We start from the raw sequence: 18,691 nt of genomic DNA, 5'->3' as shown, positions 1-18,691 counted from the left end.
ACCTATTTGAACTGTAGGAGAACAGATTATTCCCTTTTTAACCAGACGATTACAGTGTAGATCTCATACATTTATCATCCATTTTGTCTTGATGAAACCCACTTTGGTCTCTATCCCACTAGAAGAATCAGAACATCTCTGTTCAGTTACACTGAAGAGATACAATATAGCTCAACCTCAGTGTCACTTCTCTTTAACCATAACACAGTACTATAGTGTATTTATCAGTAAGTTAAATACTGTGGGAAAGTTTCACTTAAGTAATAAGTCAGGACAGCGATACTTACGGGTGGTGTCTCCTTTACAGTGGCGGTGCAGCACGTCCAGCGCTGCGATGAGGAACTCGTGGGCATCCTGTTGCTCGTAGCCCGCTAAGTGACGTGCGTGAGTCCACACCAGGTGCAGCAGCCGGAAGGGAATGTGGGGCCAACGGTGGCCCGAGTAGAACTGTGGAGTGAAAGTAGGAAATGGGGAGAACAGGGATTTAACATCTGGCCACCATGTTGTTAAATGTACCTAGACTCAACTTGTATCTTCACTGAAACATGTTTTTCTTTGTACAGCTGAGACCTTAGCACAGGGTTTCAAACCTTTCTGGGCCCGTGACCCCATTTTGATACTTTAAACATTTGATGACCCCCACCATGTAAAAAAAGAAAAGTGTTGTAGTCAATGGACAATGTTCACTTTTTTATTTGGAGCTTTGACAGTCTATTACAAATCCATTTACAGTACTATGACGGTCTATTACAAATCCGTTTACAGTACTATGACGGTCTATTACAAATCCATTTACAGTACTATGACAGTCTATTACAAATCCATTTACAGTACTATGACAGTCTATTACAAATCCATTTACAGTACTATGACAGTCTATTACAAATCCATTTACAGTACTATGACGGTCTATTACAAATCCATTTACAGTACTATGACAGTCTATTACAAATCCGTTTACAGTACTATGACGGTCTATTACAAATCCATTTACAGTACAGTCTATTATGAAATCCATCTATTCTACAAAATCCATTTACAGTACTATGACGGTCTATTACAAATCCGTTTACAGTACTATGACAGTCTATTACAATTCCGTTTACAGTACTATTATAAATCCGTTTACAGTACTATGACGGTCTATTACAAATCCATTTACAGTACTATGACGGTCTATTACAAATCCATTTACAGTACTATGACAGTCTATTACAAATCCATTTACAGTACTATGACAGTCTATTACAAATCCATTTACAGTACTATGACGGTCTATTACAAATCCATTTACAGTACTATGACAGTCTATTACAAATCCGTTTACAGTACTATGACGGTCTATTACAAATCCATTTACAGTACTATGACGGTCTATTACAAATCCATTTACAGTACTATGACAGTCTATTACAAATCCGTGTACAGTACTATGACAGTCTATTACAAATCCATTTATTACAAATCCATTTACAGTACTATGACGGTCTATTACAAATCCATTTACAGTACTATGACAGTTTACAAATCCATTACTATGACAGTCTATTACAAATCCGTGTACAGTACTATGACGGTCTATTACAAATCCATTTACAGTACTATGACGGTCTATTACAAATCCGTTTACAGTACTATGACAGTCTATTACAAATCCGTTTACAGTACTATGACAGTCTATTACAATTCCGTTTACAGTACTATTATAAATCCGTTTACAGTACTATGACGGTCTATTACAAATCCATTTACAGTACTATGACGGTCTATTACAAATCCATTTACAGTACTATGACGGTCTATTACAAATCCATTTACAGTACTATGACAGTCTATTACAAACAGTACATTTACAGTACTATGACGGTCTATTACAAATCCATTTACAGTACTATGACAGTCTATTACAAATCCATTTACAGTACTATGACGGTCTATTACAAATCCATTTACAGTACTATGACAGTCTATTACAAATCCATTTACAGTACTATGACAGTCTATTACAAATCCGTTTACAGTAAGTACTATGACGGTCTATTACAAATCCATTTACAGTACTATGACAGTCTATTACAAATCCGTTTACAGTACTATGACAGTCTATTACAAATCCGTTTACAGTACTATGACAGTCTATTACAAATCCGTTTACAGTACTATGACAGTCTATTACAAATCCGTTTACAGTACTATGACAGTCTATTAGAAATCAGTTTACAGTACTATGACAATCTATTACAAATCAGATTACAGTACTATGACAGTCTATTACAAATCAGTTTACAGTACTATGACAGTCTATTACAATTCTGTTTACAGTACTATTACAAATCCGTTTACAGTACATTGACGGTCTATTACAAATCCGTTTACAGTACTTTGACAGTATTTCTATCTGAAGGAAGTATGGTTTGAAGTGACTGAAATGCATCAGAAAGGTATTGGGAAGTTCAGAAGATGCTCAGGCAATCATTTTGTTTGATCTTCTATGTAGAAAAGAACATCAAATGCTATTATTTGTTAGTGAATGCTAGTTACTGAACTTCCAGAGAGGGTGGGTCAAACCAGACTGCTGAATCTCCAGGTTGCTATGGGGATTGGATGACTGACAGTCTAGGTCAGGGTGTGAGATGGAGAGAACACCATAATGAAAGGAGTGCTCTGCTTGAATGCACAACCAAGCCCTGCCTATTACGACACATACACACACACACACATACACACCTACACCTTTAATCTCCTGACTCTGACTCTCCTTCTGATGCCTGATTGAGATTTGAGGAAATCACACACGCACTAACAAGCTTATATCTTGTATCTTACAGGCTCTTTGGTCCTCCGCTGCAGCTTGAAGCAGGCTGACAAACCAAAGAGTCTATAAAAAGAAAGACAGGGAGGGGCTGATCAAAGACCAACTCCTCCCTGGCTGAGTGAGAGGAGCTATGTGTGGGTACAAAGTCAGAGGAACAGCCCCTCTTTCCTGGTACTGATGATGGTGCTGCATGCTCCAGGTTCAAAGGGAAAGAGGAACGCGTGGAGCAGGAATGAACAATGTGATTGGGAGAGAGGGAAGAGAAGTGTGTGTGAGCGTCTGGCTCTTAGGGACAAGAACAGAGATATGCTCTCTAGCTGAATAGTTCTCAGCAAGCACAAAGTTTGTTCTGAAACTTTTATTCTAGTTCCCATTGTAACATGACAAATACTCTCCAAGGGTATGCTTTTCACTTTTCTCCTTGGTCTACTCTAGACACCAGTTCAATCACCATTCACTGTCACATCTGAACACCTGATTCAACTTGTCAACTCATCATCAGGCCCTCAATGAGTTGAATCAGGTGTTTGTTTATCTGGGGCTACACCAGAAGTGTGTGCTGTCGGGGGGGTGGAGGACTGGAGTTGGGAACCACTGACATAGCTTTCCCCTGGATTCACCTGGTCAGTCTATGAGCCCTTACTGATGTCACTTGTTACATCCACTTCAATCAGTGTAGCTGAAGGGGAGGAGACAGTGTAAAGAAGGATGTTTAAGCCTTGACTATGTCATGGAAAGAGCAGGTCTAACATTCTGTACACTCAGTGTATACACACACCAGAGAGTGGGGGGGTGGGAGGAGACACCTGAGCACCAGTTCTATATTGATCAGGGAGCATTGAGTTTAGTAGACGTAATCTAACCAACTGACTGTACTAAAGACATTCAGAACTGTGAACGATTGGTAAGGAGCCTAGCATTTAGAGATAAGTATGGAGACAGACCATCCCCCCACCCTCACACAGACTGGTGAGTTGAGTTTAAACAAAATGCCAAATACTGTAGCTGTATGATACGGCAGGGCATTCTGGTTGAACTCTGTTCATTTCTCTCAGACAGAGTTGTTTCCCTCCAGCTCCACAACGCAGTGATCCAGTCAGTGACTCCCTTTGCAGTCAGTCTGTTAGTCTGGGAGAACATTCTGTTTTGATGTGGTTAGTCATTCCATTTCTATGTCTGACTGGCTGTAATTCTGTCTCATATGTTTTCCTTTGGCCTCCTAAACCCCTAGAAAACTGCATTTGACCGCCCTAAGGTTGCAACATTCCAGTCTTTCCCAGAAATCCCTGTTGGAGGACTCCCTCCCTGATTATTCCCTCCTGATTCCGGGAACTGGGATTCTCCAACAACAAACATTTCTGAAAAACCTGGGAATTTGAGAATTTTTTAAGGAATTGAGCAGATTGCCACCCTATCCCCCCAGCTCCGGCCTTACCTCCTGAAAGAGCTGTGACATCTCACACACCAGACAGGAGTTGGACTGCATCTCACACTTGTGCCTGTCGGACAGGAAGAAGTCGCGCAGCAGGGGGGTGTGGGTGAGGGCCTGGACGATGCAGTTCATGAAGCACGTGTTGCCCAGGTTGATCAACCCTCGTAAACCTGACGGGAGACGGGGGGGGTTTAGAGAGAGAGGGGGAATGTGAAAAAGTAGGCCCATCTTCAGGACAAATATTCAAGAGAAGCACAACATTCACATCTCCTGTAACAGAGATGAGGACATTACGCTCTAACATTCACATCTCCTGTAACAGAGAGGAGGACATTACGCTCTGACATGAATTTACTTTATTTGACAGGGACAAAGACAAGTAATAAACAGTTTTGTAAATGTGCCATGGTTTGGGCTAGCGTAATCAGCCATGGTTTGGGTTAGCGTAATCCAGCCATGGTTTGGGTTAGCGTAATCCAGCCATGGTTTGGGCTAGCGTAATCAGGGCCATGGTTTGGGCTAGCGTAATCCAGCCATGGTTTGGGCTAGCGTAATCAGCCATGGTTTGGGCTAGCGTAATCAGCCATGGTTTGGGCTAGTGCAGATAAAAGCTGTGGTCCACCACAAAGGCCTGTGTGAACAGATCAGGTGAGACCCAGTGTGGAGCCTGGGACTGGTCCAGCCTGTTTGGCCCAGGAATAGAGCTCTCGGCTGGGGGTTAAACTCTCCAGACTCGACCCACTCCACACACCCCGAGACAGCTGGGCTGGCCTCTCTACGAGTGTTTCATTACAGTGAGAGGGAGGAAGAGAACAAAGTAGGAAGACTGAATGAACTCTACACAATCAAGCGAGATAACTGCAGAGGAAAAGAGATTGAGAGAGAAAAGGAAGAATGAAACAGAGAGGCGTAAGTAAGTTTGAATCTACAGTTTGAGAAACAGAGAGCGTCTGAGAGAAAGAGAGAAGAGACCATCCTTGTTGTGTGAACTTGTCATTGAAGAAGGAACAGTGAATTCTCTCTCTCTCTCTCTCTCTCCCTCTCTGGGCTTCTGCCTGCTGCACTGTGGTGTTCATTACTCCTCTCTAGACCAACATAAACACATAAGTAACCCTGGACTATACAGACAACACCAGAGACACCTGGACTATACAGACACCACCAGAGACACCTGGACTATACAGACACCACCACAGACACCTGGACTATACAGACACCACCACAGACACCTGGACTATACAGACACCACCACAGACACCTGGACTATACAGACACCACCACAGACACCTGGACTATACAGACACCACCACAGACACCTGGACTATACAGACACCACCACAGACACCTGGACTATACAGACACCACCAGAGACACCTGGACTATACAGACACCACCAGAGACACCTGGACTATACAGACACCACCACAGACACCTGGACTATACAGACACCACCACAGACACCTGGACTATACAGACACCACCACAGACACCTGGACTACACAGACACCACCACAGACACCTGGACTACACAGACACCACCACAGACACACACGCCTGGGTGATGAAATCGACCCTGCTACTAGCACTTCATAAGGTTGTGCGGAGAGCGGACCAGCCTATATCTCACCGATGGTGCAGTTTGTAGTGATTTTCCTTCGCTTTGGATTGTGCCGTAATAACTCCAGCTCTCGCTTCGTAGGCTCCCACGTCGAGTATTTCTCCCCTACACCTGGTCACAAAGACAGAGACATCGTTGAGACATTGACGAAACCATCCATATTTTCATCCTGATCCTTGATAAAGGTAGCCTGGTCTCAGATCTGTTTGTGCTGTCCTGCCAACTCCTATGGTAATTGTCACACCGGTGACCATAAGAGTTGGCAAATAGATCTGGGACCAGGTTATGATGGAGATCTATTGCAGGGATTATTAACTAGATTTGGCCCGTGGGACAATTTTTTCTTGAGCGAATGGTTGGGGCCAGAACATAATGACAAAAATAATGGAGACTGCAGACTGAACCCCCCAAATCGCCCAAACAGATAGAATATTTGACTAAAACAATAATTTCAAACCTTGAACATTTGTATATGATCATGTGTCTATTATGAGTTGGAATATTTGGAAACAGATTTTCAAAAGTTAAAATCAGTTGGAGCTGATTTGCTGGTGTTTTTACAGTAATTGTTTTTACTACCCAAGGGCCACCAGTGGGGAAACAATGGTCTATTGAGACCAAAACATTGGTACAAAGATCAATTAAATCTGCGGAGCACGAAGAGTTCTTTTCCAACCTGAACCGAAGGATAGTTCAGTGGCCTCAGCTATTACTTCAGGGCTTCGTTCCAGGTCCAGTACTACTCACATTGTATATTAACCATACTGCTTCCCGAGTGAACAACTGGAAGTTACACTTTTATGCTGATGACACTGTGCCAGTATTTCCACTGCAGTCATTTATAGGTGGTTGCTGTGCCACAACAAAATCATTGATGCCACGGCCCAAAAATATGGATCATGAAAAAACAACTGCCTTGTTCAGGGGCAGAACGACAGACTTTTACATTGTCAGCTCGGGGATTTGATCCAGGAACTTTTCGGTTACTAGTCAACGGCCTAACCACTACCTGCCGCCCCAGAGGATCCCAGCTTTCCATTCTTAACTTTATTTATTAGGGTCAACTCTTAAATATGTGCGAAATGGATCTTTTTAAACCCAGAGTTTTTAGCAATACCATGATTAAGAATGTTAGCGCTCCTCAATTTGCTGTGAGTGCATAGAGGAGAGTGGGGTTAAATGTAACACGGATCATCTAACTTGGGGTAAAACACCACCCTACCTCACAATCATTTCTTCAAATGTAATGACAGATTCATGGTGACATGAAGTGGTTTCTGTGAGAGGTACAGGCAGTGTCACACAAGATGGCGGTTTACCCCCAGTTACCCTAACAGGTAGGCAGGCTACATTATATTCACTTTGTTTCATTCACCAATAGGATCCTAACTAGATAAAATATAACATTTGGGATCTAGCTAACGATTAGCCCAATAGGGTAAACGCAGATCACCAACCCCATGCTTCAGCCTATGTATTTATAGTCACTACGCTGCATCAGTTGGGCTACAGGTGATAATGCTGATCGCTAATAGCATACCTGTTAATATGGACCATGTAAAGGCTATATGCCTGCCATGGTCCAATATGTTAAAATCATTTAAACAAATAATTGTACCAATACATGACCAAAAGTATACGGACACCTTGAACATCTCATTCCAAAATCTTGGGCATTAATATGGAGTTGGTCACCCCTTTGCTGCTATAACAGCCTCCACTCTTCTGGGAAGGCTTTCTGTTGGGACTTGCTTCCATTCAGCCACAAGAGCATTAGTGAGGTCACGCACTGATGTTGGGCGATTAAGGGTTGGCTCCCAGTCGCCGTTTAAATTTATCCCAAAGGTGTTCGATGGCCTTGAGGTCAGGGCTCTGTGCAGGCCAGTCAAGTTCTTCCACACTGATCTCAACAAACCTTTTCTGTATGGACTTCGCTTTGTGCACGGGGGCACTGTCATGCTCAATCAGGAAAAGGCCTTCCCCAAACTGTTGACACAAAGTTGGAAGCACAGAATCGTCAAGAATGCCGTAGCATTAACATTTCTCTTCACTGGAACTAAGGGGCCTAGCCCGAACCATGAAAAACAGCCCCAGACCATCATTCCTCCTCCACCAAACGTTATAGTTGGCACTACGCATTTGGGTAGGTAGCATTCTCCTTGCATCCACCAAACCCAGATTCGTCCATCAGACTTCCAGATGGTAAAGCCAATGCTTGGCATTGCGTATGGTGATCTTAGGCTTGTGTGAGGCTGCTCAGCCATGGAAACCCATTTCATTTAACTCCTGACGAACAGTTGTCCTAACGTTGCTTCCAGAAGCAGTTTGGAACTCGGTAGTGAGTGTTGCAACCAGACGATTTTTACGCACTACACGCTTTTGCACTCAGCGGTCCAGTTCTGAGAGCTTGTGTGGCCTACCACTTCGCGGCTGAGCCATTGTTGCTCCTAGACGTTTCCACTTCACAATAACAGCACTTACAGTTGACCAGGGCAACTCTAGCAGGGCAGAAATGTGACAAACTAATTATTGGAAAGGTGGCATCCTATTATGGTGAAAGTCACTGAGCTCTTAAGTAAGGCCATTCTACTGCCAATGTTTGTATATGGAGATTGCATGGCTGTGTGCTCGATTTTAAACACCTGTCAGCAACGGGTGTGGCTGAAATAGCCGAATGCACTAATTTGAAGGGGTGTCCAGATACACTATATATAAAATACAAAAGTATGTGAATGCAGCTGCCACTACTTTAAAATCACTGGATGCAGTTTATCATAGCTCCACACATTGTGATCTGGATCAGAAAGTGGTTAAATAAATAAAGGTTAAAATACATGAAGGAATAAATCAATTATTGACTGGGGGGGGAGATAAAACAGACACAGAAAAGTAGCGTTGCCTGAACTGCTGGAGATCAGCAACACTGTACCTTGCAATTTCCAGGCTTTCCTCTGTTCTTCTTTGGCAATCTGTTCCATCTCTTTGTCGTATATGTAGTCTTGACACACGAAACAATATATTCCACCATATAATAAGTCTATTGCTGGAAGGGAGAAAGAAGGAATACAAAACCATTACAACTAGATATTTCCTACAGAACAACAGCTTGTGTTGATTGCACATCTAACCTCATCATTGATGTGGCCAGCGTGAAGACAAGCACTTTCTGTGTGTTCCACTCCTCTATTGACTTGAGCCTTGTCTCATTCCATGTCATTGCTGCTTGCATTGGAGAATTAGAGAACTATCATGTAGGGAAGGTGTGTGTGTGTGTGTGTGTGTGTGTGTCACAGAGTATGTTTTTTTTTGTGGGACTGTGTGTGTGTGCATGTCCATCACATCTATCTCCCCTGCTCTTTCCACTAGCCTATGTTCTAAAAAACACCATGGTAACAATACCTGGGTTCTTCTGTTGCCATGACAACCTATTTATTCATAGGTTGCACCTCTGTCACTAAGCATCATGCCACTGTTATGAACGTTCTCAAGCCCTCTGCCGACGGGCGCCATAGTGGTGCCATAAAGTGGTGACAGCGTCCGTTCAGAAAGACTGGGGTTAACTACTATTTCATCTAAATTACACTATAGTGCCTGGAAATACGATGACATTGCTAAAATAGTCAAATATTTAGTAGGAAACTACTTTGCCAGCATTATCATGTCGTCAAATTTACTTTAGCCAGATGGCAACGTTGTCATTAAGGGCGGCAGGTAGCCTAGTGGCTAGAGAGTTGGGCCAGTAACCAGCAGGTAGCCTAGTGGTTAGAGAGTTGGGCCAGTAACCAGCAGGTAGCCTAGTGGTTAGAGTGTTGGGCCAGTAACCAGCAGGTAGCCTAGTGGTTAGAGAGTTGGGCCAGTAACCAGCAGGTAGCCTAGTGGTTAGAGAGTTGGGCCAGTAACCAGCAGGTAGCCTAGTGGTTAGAGCGTTGGGCCAGTAACCAGCAGGTAGCCTAGTGGTTAGAGCGTTGGGCCAGTAAGCAGCAGGTAGCCTAGTGGTTAGAGAGTTGGGCCAGGGGTAGCCTAGTGGTTAGACCAGTAACCAGCAGGCTAGCCTAGTGGTTAGAGAGTTGGGCCAGTAACCAGCAGGTAGCCTAGTGGTTAGAGCGTTGGGCCAGTAACCAGCAGGTAGCCTAGTGGTTTAGAGTGTTGGGTCAGTAACCAGTAGGTAGCCTAGTGGTTAGAACATTGGGCCAGTTACCAGCAGGTAGCCTAGTGGTTAGAGAGTTGGGCCAGTAACCAGCAGGTAGCCTAGTGGTTAGAGCATTGGGCCAGTTACCAGCAGGTAGCCTAGTGGTTAGAGAGTTGGGCCAGTAACCAGCAGGTAGCCTAGTGGTTAGAGCGTAACCAGCAGGTAGCCTAGTGGTTAGAGCAGTAACCAGCAGGTAGCCTAGTGGTTAGAGCGTTGGGCCAGTAACCAGCAGGTAGCCTAGTGGTTAGAGCGTTGGGCCAGTAACCAGCAGGTAGCCTAGTGGTTAGAGCGTTGGGCCAGTAGCCAGTGGTTAGAGCAGGTAGCCTAGTGGTTAGAGCGTTGGGCCAGTAACCAGCAGGTAGCCTAGTGGTTAGAGCCTAGTTAGCCTAGTGGTTAGAGAGTTGGGCCAGTAACCAGCAGGTAGCCTAGTGGTTAGAGAGTGGGCCAGTAACCAGCAGGTAGCCTAGTGGTAGCCTAGTGGTTAGCCTAGTGGTTGGGCCAGTAACCAGCAGGTAGCCTAGTGGTTAGAGCGTTGGGCCAGTAACCAGCAGGTAGCCTAGTGGTTAGAGCGTTGGGCCAGTAACCAGCAGGTAGCCTAGTGGTTAGAGCGTTGGGCCAGTAACCAGCAGGTAGCCTAGTGGTTAGAGCGTTGGGCCAGTAACCAGCAGGTAGCCTAGTGGTTAGAGCGTTGGGCCAGTAACCAGCAGGTAGCCTAGTGGTTAGAGCGTTGGGCCAGTAACTGGATTGCTGGTTGCTGGATTGAATCCCCGAGCTGACAAGATAAACAACTGAACAAGGCAGTTAACCCACTGTTCGCCGGTAGGCCGTCATTTAAATAAGAATATATTCTTAACTGACTTGCCAAGTTAAATAAAGGTTGAATAAAAATAAATAAGCTAGAAAAGCGTGTAAAAAATAACTAGCAATGATAATATTAGCTAGCTAAAGTCCAGTGGCCTCAATCTTAGCTAGCTAACGTTATACTGCATCTAAATTCATTCTGGCAACATCTAAATGATGACCAAAAGGTTATTTGACTGATTATTTGCCTCCTATTAAATGTCATAGTATTTCCAAGCCACTGTAATGCACTTCATCAGCGCATTGAGAAGAATGCTCAGCCGGGCACCAGTCCAAAACAAACGTTCAAAACCTTACTGTGAGGAAACATGCAACTCATGGACAGCCAAATAGAACCCCTGCACATTTGGATACTAAAAGGTTTGTCTGGGAACTAGGAGGATCCAGGAGAGGGAAAAGGGACAATTGATGGATAGGCCTAAACATGTATACAGAAAATGTAAATGGGGCGTTGTGTGTGTCCATAAGAGGAGAGAGGAGCGAGCTAGAAGAAGCTCATCATCTCTGTGTCCAATGGCAACAGGCATGCACTGAGAAAGGCCTTGACTGATGTGGTAACCATGGAACCAGAGAAAAGGAGAGAGAGTTCTGTGTACAACACCACAGAGGAAGTTAAAAATAAATCTGGCAGACACACAGAGGAGGAGGAGGATGAAGGAAGTGAAGGAATCCAGAGGAACAGCTGGGAGTCAGGGGTTCATTTGATTAATGGTACAATGCACAGTGAGTGAGAGTGTGCTACTGTGGAAAGCCCTGACCTAATTAACACTGTGGTGGGAGTCTGGGGGGCTGGGGTAGGGCGTGATGACAGGAGCGACCGACACGGCTCAGTGTATTTGTGTGTGTGTGTGTGTATGGGTGGGTGTCAGTGTGTGTGTATAGATCAAAACCTTACTGTAACACCCCACTGAACGACCGACACGGCTCGGTGTGTGTGTGTGTGTGTGTGTGTGTGTATAGATCAAAACCTTACTGTGACACCCCACTGAACGACCGACACGGCTCAGTGTGTGTGTGTGTATAGATCAAAACCTTACTGTGACACCCCACTGAACGACCGACACACGGCTCAGTGTGTGTGTGTGCATAGATCAAAACCTTACTGTGACACCCCACTGAACGACCGACACACGGCTCAGTGTGTGTGTGTGTGTGTGTGTGTGTGTATAGATCAAAACCTTACTGTGACCCCCTCCCCAGAAGAACCGTTAACCTCTATCACACCCTAACAGATTACCTTAGCATTACCACCCTCTCATTCATCTGTCACCATTCTCCTCAGACAATATCACAGCCACGGCAATTACATCCTTTTACTTATCTGTACTGTATATAGACCCATAATTACATAGAAATATAATCAAATGGAAATTCCAATGGATCTGTGATATTTCTACGCCAGCGTCCCAAATGGCACCCCGTTCCCTTCACAGTGCACTACTTCTTACCAGAGCCCTGTGGACCCCGGTCAAATGTAGTGCACTAAATAGGAGACTTAGACTTGGATAATTACCATGTAAGAATCACAGGGTCATTCATACTCTATGTGGTTGAGGATTAAACATGTCTAGCCCTCCCACAGAGCTGACAGGGGAACAGACAGGCTTAGAGAATGACATTTGTCTGCCTGAGACTAAGTACTGGCTCCCAGTAGAACGTTAATGCTACGGAGAAGGACGGGTTCTGCTCAATGTCTCTGAAGAGGACAGAGAGAGGCCTGAATCTGCCTGTGTCTGTGTGTGTGTGCCTGTGTGTGTGTGTGTGTGTGTGTGTGTGTGTGTGTGTATGGGGGGGGATAGTGGACATGACAACATAAGCTAGCACGTGCACATTTTACCTAGATTGTGTCGTTTGTTTTTGGCGTGCTCGTGGATGTGTTTCTTGGTGAAGCAGCCGAAGAAGACGCAGGAGAGACAGGAGTGGAGCCGGTTCAGGTGGGCGCCGCACATGTGACAGATACATGATTTGGCCTGCAGGGGGCGAGAGAGACAAAGAGGGGCGATAGAAGGATGGAAGGGAAGGTGACGAGAGAGGGGGGAGGAAAGGGAGGGGATGGAGAGAGAGAGAAGGGGTTGAGAGAGAGAGTCAGAATTAAAAAGGAATCTACATTGACATCTTCTGAACATTGAAAAAAAAGATGCCATCGTAGCCTGCACTCAAATAGAAAATGGATGTTACGTGTGGTTAGGTTTTTCATATTCAAACATAGGCGGCGTGTCCATAAGGCTAGAGGAAGCTTTCCTTAAAGTCAATTGAATTGCCAAAATTATATAGCCTATTGAGCCCAATACTTTCTATACAGAAATACATGTCATACTTCAAAATAAGCAACTATAGCATGATTTGGCGACAGAGGATCATTAGCTTATTTTGAAAAAAACATTTAAAATATATTGCCTACAGTCGGAAGGAAAGGCAGCACGTGCAATTTGGGCAGATTATTGTTTGGTGGCGACTGTCTGAAAAGTAGAGGCCAAGCCAGGCATATTGTAATATTTTAAAATACAATCAGGGGAAAACATAGTTCAGAAAGCAAATGGTTATTGCTGTAGAGAGAAGACAATTAAAATACTAATGTATTGTCATTGGGGGGTTCAGTGTTATTTAAAAAGTTTGTTTTTGGACAATCATTTCCTCCTCCAGTTTAGATGGACGTCATATTGTACTTGTGTCTCCCCTTCTGGTAACCTGTTATATGAACAACCTGGTTTTATTGATCTGTGTCTGTCAGCAGAGTGGGCTACCATGGAATTCAACATATTAAAAAGGATTCTGCTAACGTCTCCAGTCATATAAAGTGTAGTAGAAATGAATGTGTTTATGAAGAGGCCACATTTTTCTCAGTCAAAGAATGAAGAAGTGTATCTGATAGTCTAGGTCTACTCTACCCTCTACCCTATAAGAAGTGTATCTGATAGTCTAGGTCTACTCTACCCTATAGGGCTCAGTCATGCACTGAACACTCTTTATGCATACACTAGTTTGGATAGTAATTTAAGCTAATAAAATAACAATCTACTCATCACATTACGAATAGTAGATTATGGTACATACATTAGCACATGTGATGATTCATGGAATGCTTTATTATAAGGGTGCATTTTTATGGTGAAAATTAGCTTCCCCAAAGTTGAAACTCACGCGGTGCCTATATATACCTGGTAGGCTACACCAGTTGTAAAGGGGGGGAAGGAAGATACATGTCACTGTACGCACTTAAATAGCGGTTGTTTTTGTGCCAGCCAGGTAGGTGGCTCCTGTAGTAAAGCTCTGTGCTTAATATTAGGACAGTTGATGAATAAATAAAAGTAGGCCAATAGAAAGCTGAATGGATCCTCTTTTTAACAGGCCATCAAAACTCTGTTCTCACATCATTTGAATAGCCTATAGAAACGTTGTGCAACATGAGCTCATGGGTTCTCATGATGTGTTTGATTTGATTCTGGATTACATTTATGTCCGACTGATTAGAGGGACAACAGAACGCTAGGTACCAAACTCTTATGTGTAATTTGACTGTGGTCATGACGGTAATACAGTCACCGTAACAGCCCTAAGATGAAGGCAGACAGAGTAGTGATGATTGGGCCCTTTGAGAAACCCTATGTGGACCAATATATAAAAGCAGACATTCTGCTTGTCCACACAGCACACCATGATCCATGCTCCTGATTGGATTCATGCATGGTGGGAGAAAGCATCTTTGACACACTGACAGCAGCTGGAGTGTGTGAGTGTGACGCAGTGCCTCAGAGAGAGGGATTTATAGAACCATTAGAATGCCTGGTCTTTAGTGGACCTGCCACACTGAGCTCTGCAGGGCCTGAGGCCACAGGGAGAGGAGGGGGACGTGGTGAAGTGAGGGGGCGTTGTGTGAGTGAGTGAGTGAGTGAGTGAGTGAGTGAGTGAGTGAGTGAGTGAGTGACACAGACAAAGAGAGAGACCGACAGAGACGGAGACGTGTTAGAGTAGAGATGTACGAATAAATATTCTAGAATTTTCTCTGGCAGCAGAGAGAGAAAACATGGGAGGGAAAGAGAAAAGGGGAGAGAAAGGCATCAACTGAGGAAAGACAGAGAGAGGAGCCAGACATACGAGACACGTCCCTGATGCTGCTCTGATGACCAAAGACAGTCCCATAGCCCTGATTCTGCTCTGATGACCGAAGACAGTCCCATAGCCCTGATGCTGCTCTGATGACCAAAGACATCCCATAGCCTTGATGCTGCTCTGATGACCAAAGACAGTCGTATAGCCCTGATGCTGCTCTGATGACCAAAGACATCCCATAGCCTGATGCTGCTCTGATGACCAAAGACAGTCGTATAGCCCTGATGCTGCTCTGATGACCAAAGACTGTCCCATAGCCCTGATACTGATCTGACCGAAGACAGTCCCATAGCCCTGATGCTGCTCTGATGACCCGAAGACAGTCCCATAGCCCTGATGCTGCTCTGATGACCGAAGACAGTCCCATAGCCCTGATGCTGCTCTGATGACCGAAGACAGTCCCATAGCCCTGATGCTGCTCTGATGACCAAAGACAGTCCCATAGCCCTGATGCTGCTCTGATGACCGAAGACAGTGATGCTGCTCTGATGACCAAAGACAGTCCCATAGCCCTGATGCTGCTCTGATGACCAAAGACAGTCCCATAGCCCTGATGCTGCTCTGATGACCAAAGACAGTCCCATAGCCCTGATGCTGCTCTGACTGAAGACAGTCCTATAGCCCTGATGCTGCTCTGATGACCAAAGACAGTCCTATAGCCCTGATGCTGCTCTGACTGAAGACAGTCCTATAGCCCTGCTGCTCTGATGACCAAAGACAGTCCTATAGCCCTGATGCTGCTCTGACTGAAGACAGTCCTATAGCCCTGATGCTGCTCTGACCAAAGACAGTCCTATAGCCCTGATGCTGCTCTGACTGAAGACAGTCCTATAGCCCTGATGCTGCTCTGATGACCAAAGACAGTCCTATAGCCCTGATGCTGCTCTGATGACCAAAGACAGTCCCATAGCCCTGATGCTGCTCTGACTGATGACAGTCCTATAGCCCCGATGCTGCTCTGATGACCAAAGACAGTCCTATAGCCCTGATGCTGCTCTGACTGAAGACAGTCCTATAGCCCTGATGCTGCTCTGATGACCAAAGACAGTCCCATAGCCCTGATGCTGCTCTGACTGAAGACAGTCCTATAGCCCCAATGCTGCTCTGATGACCAAAGACAGTCCTATAGCCCTGCCTGAAGCTGATGGGACTGACAAAACAACCATATGGAGGAGCGCTGTACTGTGTTGTAGCGATGAATACAGGAGAGGGATGGAGAGAAAGGAGAGATGGAGAGAAAGGAGGGATGGAGAGAAAGGGGGGATGGAGAGAAAGGAGGGATGGAGAGAAAGGAGGGATGGAGAGAAAGGAGGGATGGAGAGAAAGGAGGGATGGAGAGAAAGGAGGGATGGAGAGAAAGGAGAGAAAGGAGGGATGGAGAGAAAGGAAGGATGGAGAGAAATGAGAGAGAGACAGCAGAGAGAGTGGGAGAGATGGAGAGAGAGGAAATATGGACTGGGGCGAGATGAGGGGGAGAGAGGAGAGAGTCAAAGACGGAGCGACAGAAAGGAGAGGTGAGAAAAAGAGCTCTAATAAAAGCCATCAGGAAACAGGCATCACTACGTCGCCTGCTGGGCAGAGGGAGGGAGAGGGAGGAAAGAAAGGTAGAATAGAGCAAGAGAAACATTAAAGACTCAAATCTGCAGTTTAGTGTCCATTTCAACAATGTTTCTAGAAATGTGAGTAAGAGATAGTAAGAACACAGTAACCACTGACATGACGCTCACTGACACACACACCAAGGTATTAGGCCAAGAGCAAAGAACACCACACAAAAGGTAGGCTACAGTCACCTGACGAACAGCAACACAATAAAACAACCCGACACCATTACGACAGCATGGAGAACCATTGTGAAGGAGTCATAAAAGATCCAGCCCGTTCTCAGTTTCACTTCCTCCACATTATATCACTATATGAAACAGACTCCAACCCTGTTCCTGGAGAGTTACAGTCCAGTAGGTTTTAACTCCAACCCTGTTCCTGGAGAGTTACAGTCCAGTAGGTTTTAACTCCAACCCTGTTCCTGGAGATTTACAGTCCAGTAGGTTTTAACTCCAGCCCTGTTCCTGGAGATTTACAGTCCAGTAGGTTTTAACTCCAGCCCTGTTCCTGGAGAGTTACAGTCCAGTAGGTTTTAACTCCAGCCCTGTTCCTGGAGAGTTACAGTCCAGTAGGTTTTAACTCCAGCCCTGTTTCTGGAGAGTTACAGTCCAGTAGGTTTTAACTCCAGCCCTGTTCCTGGAGTTACAGTCCAGTAGGTTTTAACTCCAGCCCTGGCATCCCGTGATCTGCCTGTCACTGGAGTCAGTGTTTCCCAAAGATATATGTTCTTACTTGTGAGGGAGCAAAGCATTGTGAAGCAACATCCAGTGATGCAAACAACATTCAAGCAAAACCAACAACAGCTCCAATTTGTGTGAGGTGGGGAGCCATAGTTAGACCGCTAAATGACTACGTTCTAGCAGGGGAAACAAGCTGCCTCCTCAATGCCACATTGGCAGACAGATAGAAAGGCAGTAAATGCATTGACATTACACTGTGGCCTGTCTCTGAGTCATGAGTCTGTTTCTCACAGTGACTGATTCCTTGTGTTCCCTCTCCTAACCACGGTGAAAGAGCTGCAGCGTGCAGTTCTGGCCAGCAGGGGGAGTGTCAGGGAAATGTCTGATTTTCCTACCATGTCATCTCCACAGAGCCCAGAGTAATGCTGCCGGCAGGCTGCAGCCACTAAACATTCATCATAGAAGGACCAGATACACTGTGAGAGAAGACGAGGCTATTGTCCACCTACACAGTTATGACTGCCACGGTGGTGATATAAGATTGCAGTTATATCATCATATCACTGAAATAGGACACACACACATCTATGTTGTTGCACGGCCTTAGGAGCCCGGGGAGGATTGATGATGGTGCAGTAAACTGGACATTCAGGGCCACATACACTAAGCTCTGTTTCCATTCAGTCTGGAGTGGGCGGGGCTTATCACACTGGGATAATGGGATCAATTGGAGGGGGGCGGGGTCTAATAGTGACAGGCGAAGGAGAATCACATTTAGACTGGAGCCTGATAACACAGAGAGGCTAGTCAGGGCCCTCCAACCCTGTTCCTGGAGAGCTACCCTCCTGTAGGTTAAAACACCAACCCTGTTCCTGGAGAGCTATCCTCCTGTAGGTTTTAACGCCAACCATGTTCCTGGAGACCTATCCCCCTGTAGGTTTTAACTCCAACCCTGTTCCTGGAGAGCTACCATCCTGTAGGTTATACATCCAACTTGATTCAGTTTATCAACCAGCTAATTATTAGAATCAGGTGTGCTAGATTAGAATTTTAGTGAAAATCTACTGGACTGTAATTCTCCAGGAACAGGGCTGGAGTTAAAACCTACTGGACTGTAACTCTCCAGGAACAGGGTTGGAGTTAAAACCTACTGGACTGTAATTCTCCAGGAACAGGGCTGGAGTTAAAACCTACTGGACTGTAACTCTCCAGGAACAGGGTTGGAGTTAAAACCTACTGGACTGTAATTCTCCAGGAACAGGGCTGGAGTTAAAACCTACTGGACTGTAATTCTCCAGGAACAGGGCTGGAGTTAAAACCTACTGGACTGTAATTCTCCAGGAACAGGGTTGGAGTTAAAACCTATTGGACTGTAACTCTC

The 18,691-nt window shown here is 45.0% G+C and overlaps 1 protein-coding gene across 3 annotated transcripts in view; it reads right to left on the bottom strand.

Annotated features, from left to right (window-relative positions):
- LOC112239040 (ubiquitin carboxyl-terminal hydrolase 22-like) overlaps nt 1-18,691 on the bottom strand; it is a 75,195-nt gene that overhangs the window by 23,925 nt on the left and 32,579 nt on the right. For all 3 annotated transcript variants that reach the window (XM_042319020.1, XM_042319018.1, XM_042319019.1), the window contains 5 exons: nt 12,753-12,885; nt 8,795-8,908; nt 5,875-5,976; nt 4,251-4,417; nt 288-447 (listed from right to left, as the gene is read on the bottom strand). In XM_042319020.1, the coding sequence (XP_042174954.1) occupies nt 288-447; nt 4,251-4,417; nt 5,875-5,976; nt 8,795-8,908; nt 12,753-12,885 (676 nt within the window). The remainder of the gene's footprint in view (nt 1-287; nt 448-4,250; nt 4,418-5,874; nt 5,977-8,794; nt 8,909-12,752; nt 12,886-18,691) is intronic.

The sequence above is a fragment of the Oncorhynchus tshawytscha genome, unplaced genomic scaffold (genome assembly GCF_018296145.1).
Source record: "Oncorhynchus tshawytscha isolate Ot180627B unplaced genomic scaffold, Otsh_v2.0 Un_scaffold_12182_pilon_pilon, whole genome shotgun sequence".
Lineage (NCBI taxonomy): Eukaryota > Metazoa > Chordata > Actinopteri > Salmoniformes > Salmonidae > Oncorhynchus > Oncorhynchus tshawytscha.
Note: the sequence above shows the minus strand (reverse complement) of the source record. Positions and strands in the feature narration are given on the sequence as shown.